Source organism: Brachyhypopomus gauderio, chromosome 4, assembly GCF_052324685.1.
Source record: "Brachyhypopomus gauderio isolate BG-103 chromosome 4, BGAUD_0.2, whole genome shotgun sequence".
NCBI classification, from domain to species: domain Eukaryota; kingdom Metazoa; phylum Chordata; class Actinopteri; order Gymnotiformes; family Hypopomidae; genus Brachyhypopomus; species Brachyhypopomus gauderio.
The window spans coordinates 27,743,989-27,751,202 of NC_135214.1; the positions used below are offsets into that span (position 1 = coordinate 27,743,989).

At 38.9% G+C, this 7,214-nt stretch overlaps 1 protein-coding gene across 1 annotated transcript; it reads right to left on the reverse strand.

The window, feature by feature from the left end:
- Nucleotides 1-2,877: 2,877 nt before the first annotated feature.
- On the reverse strand, nucleotides 2,878-6,362 carry ppic (peptidylprolyl isomerase C). The gene is made up of 5 exons (XM_077003507.1): nucleotides 6,150-6,362; nucleotides 5,242-5,355; nucleotides 4,890-4,983; nucleotides 4,564-4,748; nucleotides 2,878-4,382 (listed from the first exon to the last, which is right to left on the reverse strand). Exons 1-5 carry the CDS (start codon nucleotides 6,249-6,251, stop codon nucleotides 4,254-4,256), a joined length of 624 nt encoding a protein of 207 aa, XP_076859622.1. The 5' UTR covers nucleotides 6,252-6,362; the 3' UTR covers nucleotides 2,878-4,253.
- Between the last annotated feature and the right edge of the window lie 852 nt (nucleotides 6,363-7,214).

Consider the following 7,214-nt stretch of genomic DNA (forward strand, 5'->3'; position numbering starts at 1 on the left):
CTGTCAAAACCATTTCACAGTATTTAAGTTTTTGTTAACCAAGAGCATCTTTCAGACATGCAGTTTTTCTTGCTTGTTCGTAAGTGCGTTCCTTTTCATCAGAAGAGGGCGGGTGGGGGTGTTTGTTTTGGATGGCAGTCTGCAAAAAAGTCCTATTTAAAGGCAGTGTGATTTTGAGCTTGGCTGTGGAGAAGCTTCACTTTGTTTATAAATAGCTCCTTTGGGCATGAGCGCCCAGAGGTCTGTGCAGCTCGCTCAAGCTGTTTTGGCAGTGTACATAGTTCTGAACCTCAGAAGGTCCATGGTATTCCTGCCCAAGCTTGGAGAAGTGTGCTCTCCTGTTACCACAGTAATTGGCTTATGAGGAGGCTCGGGTCCTAAAAAGAATGTCAGCGTTCGATTTCTCTGCAATCCTAAGTGAGGAGGTGTCACCATTTATGCTGCTTTCGGGTGACACCAGCTCTTGGCAGAAGCTCTGGGGAAATCATTATGCTGTTTATACTTCTCCCCTGTCGCACGCTGCTTCCCTTTGATATTTTCACAATGTTTTCCACTGAGTGATGGTACCTTGCCAGGGTCAGGGGAGAACAAGCCCCTTTTGTAAATTTGTGACCATATTTTAACAGCAGAAAGAGAAAAAGCCAGACAATTGGTGACGTGTAGCAGGGAGTCACCAAGAGAGCTTGAAGGGGCGATCAATGCTGTCCACCTGGTGTCTTCTTCTCAGCGTAAAGAGATGGAGCTCTAATGATTCCTGGAGCACGTTCAGGCACATTTCGAGAGTGAGCGGAAATGTCTCAGCCTTTGGGGCTGTGAATTATGTAACTCCACCTTAGTACTAATCAGTCTGGAGTATAACTTCTTTTTCTCCAGGTTTATACATATAAGCTTTGGAATACCACTGCAATCATTATGAGCATTACTTAGCATGGTCTTATTTTATGTTTATTTTACTGAAATATCATAGTTCTTCATTAGTTCAGCATATAGGTGTTTGCTCTAGGCAGATTTTCAGTTTGTTCCATGTTGCAAAGTCAGACTAATGTAGCATAGTCTTGTCTCAGCATAGGGTCTTTTCCCTAGGCAGGGGATTGAACCCCATGTTTCCAAGGGAGCTGTAGCCTTGTTATCCACTACACTGCACCAACAACACATAAACTTTCTGTAGCATTTAAAAACCTCCTGTGTTAAATATCTGTTAGTATCTTGCAAAACAAATCTCTATATTCATCCATCCAGCAAATGGTTTAATTATAATGACTTTTAAGTCATATACTTTTTTATAAGTATTACAGGAAAACAATAGTTTTAGTGTAGTATACCTAGGACAGTAACTGTTCTTACCATTTGTTCACAAGGTTGCCCAAAGTGCATCAGATATGTCAATATGATAATCCAGGGTCTAATTGTGAAGAACTGGGGAACTGGGAGCACTTAGTGATAATTGTCAGAGTATAACAGGGTTAGACACTGTCATTACAGGGAAGTCAATATGGCAGAAACTGAAAGGAGATTCGCAAATGATTCCTTGTCAGCGGCGAGAATATTACTGTGGAACAATGTTACTGTTCCAATTGCCTATCAATAGTGAACCAATAGTGTAGAAACACTAAAGATACCGTAGATAGGAAAACCTTTACAATCACGTTCCATAATCTCATTCATTAATGTTAATTAGTGGAAACTAAAATCTCGGTAAATGTTTTAACTCTGGAAGAATAACCATTAGGACATCAGAACTTCCACTGAATGTCTAATGATGTGTACATGTATGTAAGCACACGGTATTTACGGACATTGGAGACCTGATACATTTTTACTCAGAAATAATGGGCAGACATGTAGAGGAGGGAAGCTCCAGGCCCAGCTCTATCAGCGGCACTTTAAGATGGTTTCTGTGAGGCTGATTTGTCTGCTCCCGACCTTTCCAACAAACTGTCCCATCATCCAGCAGCAGGGCTCCTGGGGGACCCCATCCATGCTGCCAAGCTTTGCTGGTAATGAAGCCTGTCGTCTCCCTCTCCTCCTCCGGATCCAGGATACAGCTCCACCACTGCACAGGTCCGCCATTGATTCAGCGCTGGGCTCCAATCTGCTGCTATCTCTCCCCAAGAACCTCTTAGCTGTTCTTGCCCCCCTTTAGATGTTAACTTGTTATAGCCCCTGCTGTGGAGAGGCTCTTTGACAGATAAGCGAATGTAACTTGATGTGACTTCAGAGAGCTGAAATCTCAAATTATGTCGATTTTTAACCTCCCCTTCGAAGAACTTGTTATGGGGTCTAATTCACATTTACCGGTTTCAGTGATTTCAATAGCCATATTAATTCATCTGAGCAATGGCGTATTAGTTTTGATTAATGTATGTAGTTTGTGTGCTTTTAAGTAACAGTATACTGGCTAAAAATGATCAGACTGGCCAGTTTAGGCCAGCTTCCCAGATCTAGACTAAGCCTGAGACTGGGATTTAGTCTATGAATAAAAAAAGGATTTGAAAGGTTGCTCCCTGTTGGAAATGCAGTTTAGTCTAGCACTGAAGACTTAACCAGTTAACGGCATTAATCTATTTAATAGCTCGTGTAGTATTTTCCAACAACTTTACAAGCTTTTTTTCCTCTTGAGACAGTACTATCTATTTTGACTTTTGAGTCTGTTTGCCCGTACCAACCGTAGTGTATAAACAAATCTAGTCTACATTCATGTTATTTCTTTTCAATAGAATATTCTCTTAGCAAGCATCTTCAAATCCTCTGAGGTGTTGGAATAAAGGCATCATTATACTGTCTCTCTTTTCATTCTTCATCTTCATCATCACACGTTTATTTGTGAAATATGCTCACTGTGTAGCATTTTCAATTGAGTGCATCATACACAAATAGTCAAAGGAATTGCATGGAAGTTTATTAACACTTAAAGAACTCAATACTTGAGAAAACTAAAACAAAATCAAAGAAAAAGGATACAGTAATAAAAGTCACTTTAAAACCTCATTTTAATTGAATGTAAAATATTTTTAAATGAGCTCCATAGAAAATAATGTAATAAATTAATCACTTCAACAGTCAACAATGTTAATGACAGTAATCATAAAGAAACAAAAACAAAGATATCATGGATTGTGAGCACAGACTGGATATAATGCATAGCAAAACAACCCATTTTTATTCAAACAAAACTTTTTAGTATAACATTTTGTGTTACATTAGCCATCTTCAATCAAGTTGCGAATGTATTAAAATTACAATTGTTTGACCTCAATTTCAAGACGCTCTAGTGTAACTATGGCACTTTCCATGGAGTTAGTTAAAAAGCTGTCTAACAACACAGTTTCCTTTCAAAGTTGCTACATCTACCTCTATGTCCTGTGTTACAACTTCTCCTTCTTTGTTTGACTTCTCCTTGGAACATAATGACTTTACAATATTTGGCACCCTTGTGTAATATGTGTTATGTCTCCTAGAATACTGTCCAAATGATATGTATTAACAATAACAATATTTCATTATTAAGAACAAATTATAATAAATATAATAAGTGTTGCAGCTCATCTATTGTGCTGTTATACACCTTAACAGTAAGCTATAGAACAACCACACAGGAGTAAACGATAAGACTTTTCACCTTTTTCATAAAAGCTTGTGAGCCAACATTTACTTTGACTGTTCTAACTGACTGTTATATTTCAAAAGGGGTTTGATTCTGATTAAAATATTACATATTTGTAAATTCCAACCATACTATGATCTTGTTATAATATACACTAATTATAACAATACTAAATTTGTTCATAAAAAGGCAATAATGTTGTGATTTTTAGGGTGATGACTTACATAGTGTGAAAAATGTTTTCAATCCACATGTTCAGAAAAAAATCTAACTTTAGAGGTATCAATACATGTATGTATAGAAGTTCTTCAACTTCTAAGATGAATAATACATAAAATTATATGACGTTACTGAACATTATTACTATAGTCATCGACATTAAATGAACATAGTAATGAAGTTGCACTTTGCTGTGGTTGGGTTATGATGTTATTAGCTTATTGTGTTATTTAACAGCTTGGATGACGTTATCTTGCTAGTTAATCCTAATGGTTTAGCGCTGCATACTAGCTCATTCATTACAGCAACAGTGGCTCTCTGTGACCTCATTCAGTGCTCACAGTCCTACTGAGGGCATATCCAACTATTTAATGAAGGAGAAAGGAGAAAAATAAAATTGTGAGGTCCCCTTATGGCCTGGTGTGTCGGGCTACCAACCCTCCACCTCCACAACAAAGGGCTCTTTGACCTCAATCTTCCCACTGTTCACTATCACACATTCTGTGTAGGGAACGTTTCTGTCATTGGTGTCCTGGAGCTCAATTGTGTGAACTACAGCCTGCAATGGAAAACCAAACAGAACAAAACATTTTATTGAACTAAAAAGCACTTTTTTGTACATTTGCAAAATTATATTTGTCCATTATATCTGACTATTATAAGTAATTAATAAAGTAATTGCTCTTGTGGTCCAATAATCTACCATGCAGACACTGTGCAGACACTGTGCAGACACCTACCATGCCTTCCAAGACCTTGCCGAAGACAATGTGCTTGCCGTCCAGCCAGGGAGCTCTTGCTAAAGTGATGAAGAACTGTGAGCTGTTGGTATCAGCGCCGGCATTAGCCATGCTGACCCAGCCCGTGCCCTGGTGCTTCAGCTTAAAGTTCTCATCTGCAAACGTCTTACCGTAGATGCTCTTGCCTGGAGAGACAGACACAAATCACGAAAGACGCACTGCAGCTTGCACAAACCTTCACCGAGCTCTTTTATCGAAGGTTTGACCTCCAGCCACTAGGAGTGTCATTTGGGATTCATGTAATACAGTGAAAATCCAATTGTCACCTCCTGATCCGTCTCCAGCTGTGAAGTCACCTCCTTGAATCATGAAGTCTTTGATGACACGGTGGAACTTGCTGTCTTTGTATCCATATCCTTTCTAGAATGTGAAAATGATCTGAGTTGCAGGTAAAGCAAATACACTTCAATGGAAGCATGTTGCAATGATTTCAAAGTACGGTCTATTTATGATTTCACACTATGGTTCTGTTAGACACATTTTATTAAGGTGGCAACCTAAAATTAAGCATCAATGTTTTAAGAGTGGTGCTTTACAATACTACAAGATAATAATAATTAAGCACCCAGATATTGAGGTTTTCACTGGTTCATTTGAAAATACAAAGCAACTGCCTACCTCTCCAGTGGCAAGAGCAACAAAGTTCTTCACTGTTAAAGGGACAACCTCTCCAAATAGCCCAATCACAATTCTGCCAACCTCGTGTCCTCCCACTGTGATGTCAAAAAACACCTGCAACAAGCCCCAAGGAAGAACTGAGCAATACGAGAAACTGTAATACAAACAAAGTGAAATGCAATATAAAGTATATACAAATATATAAATTGAGCTAAATGCAAAAATAATACTCTGTGTGTTCTCCAAAGCTCTGGAAAATAGCCCTACTTGAATTAAAAGGCAATGGCTTCTACATTTAGCGACGTCTTTCTTATTCCAGGTATGAGATGTGTACTTGAAAATATTATTCCCATATTATCATGATGAGAGATTGCTATTTTGCCATAACTAATAATAATCACTTGACTAATGCACTTATGCTCCATCGCGTGAAACTTTGAAGCGGAAGGGTAAATGCGCAGAGACGTGTCCTCGTGCCACTGCGAGAGCGCGAGACCGCTAATGTTTATTTAGATCTCCGGTAAGACAAATACTGAGAGCAGTCAGACTGCGCGTATCTTTGGTCGCAGTCGGTCTGATGCACTCAAGGAGCATAGCTACTGTGAACATTTATATACGTTGACCACCTCAGCCGTTTTGTCTTTTGAAAATATTTGTCGTGTGCATTTCACACAAGCATGTTTATTAATGCAGTTAAATGCAGTCCAGCATGACATGACACGGATAAATACGCCGTCTTCGTCCATTAAGGTCAGACGACAAGTAAAGTCATAACTGCGACGAACACAAAAGGTTTTAGCTGCTATTTCTGCAATATTTTTTAAAGTAGAAGCGTGTTTCCCCAATTTTTTATCCTACAGTGTCCTTAGAATCGGCAAAATGTCATCTTAAGAACGGGAGCTACTCACCTTATCCGTTACTTTCGGCCCGACCTTTGCTTTGGAATAAACTGCATTTCCTAAAAATGGCAAATAAAAAATAAAGAATTTCCAAATATTACCCCAGTACATGTCTGAATTTGATTTTAGCGACGATGTAGCTAGGTAGCTAACTAGCTACTGCGGAGAAAATCTGAGATTTCACATTTGCTTCCTGTGCCATGCTCCTCCTCCTGGACAAGAACGTCATAACTGGGAAAATGGATGAAGGTCTCTGGGGAGGACCGTGTTCTTTAAAATCATACGAGCATTTAGTTTAACTTGACGGGATCATAGGGGACGTGAATGAATGAATGAATGAATGAATGAATGAATGGCAACAAATGTCAAACCTAGAGTAATGTTTTGAACCCAAAAACCCCAACCAGTTTCATTGTGTGTTCACTTCTTAATAGGCATACATTGCCTTGTTAACACTTTTCAGGTGGCTCTTGATATATTAGTCACCGCTGATTTGCCTATGGGATGTAACACAGAAGCAGTTGACCCTACCAGGTCTCAGCATTACACATTTGCATTTAAAGCCTATTGATTCTTTAATCAGATCACAGGAGGCAAAGGTAGGTTACAAGCTTCATTAAACTCATTTTAGAGACAAGCAAAGACATAAACCTGAAGTCTGAAGCAGTGGATAGCTACTTGTGGAACAGGTAACAGACTGAAAAAGTTTCAGTATCACCGAATCAGCATCAACTTGGTAATTATGAGAAAGTGTTCAGACGTGACACCTTTAATCTCTTGTTGCTTTTCTAAAATGAGTTGCATCATGTTATTTTAGAAACTGGAGCCTGAGGTGTAGGCTACTTTTTGCAACACCATTTAAAGTCTTTTTCTGTTCCAAAGCTTTTTTATTTTTTGCTTCAGTTTTGGCCATTTTCCACTCTCCTGTTATCCACATGTGTTTAATGATTTTGCATATGAATTGAAAAATCTCAGTCATGCACAGCAGGTTGCAGAAGGTCAACAACACCTTTAATCTATTTCCTCGCGCTTGGCTGACATCCAGCCACTGTTCTGAAAGCTCGGGCTGTTATG

Coding starts and splice junctions, on each gene's coding strand:
- ppic (XM_077003507.1), bottom strand. CDS start 6,251: ATGTACTGGGGTAATATTTGGAAATTCTTTATTTTTTATTTGCCATTT. Junction 5,356..6,149: donor GGCCGAAAGTAACGGATAAG/GTGAGTAGCTCC, acceptor GGCTTGTTGCAG/GTGTTTTTTGACATCACAGT. Junction 4,984..5,241: donor TTGCTCTTGCCACTGGAGAG/GTAGGCAGTTGC, acceptor TTCACATTCTAG/AAAGGATATGGATACAAAGA.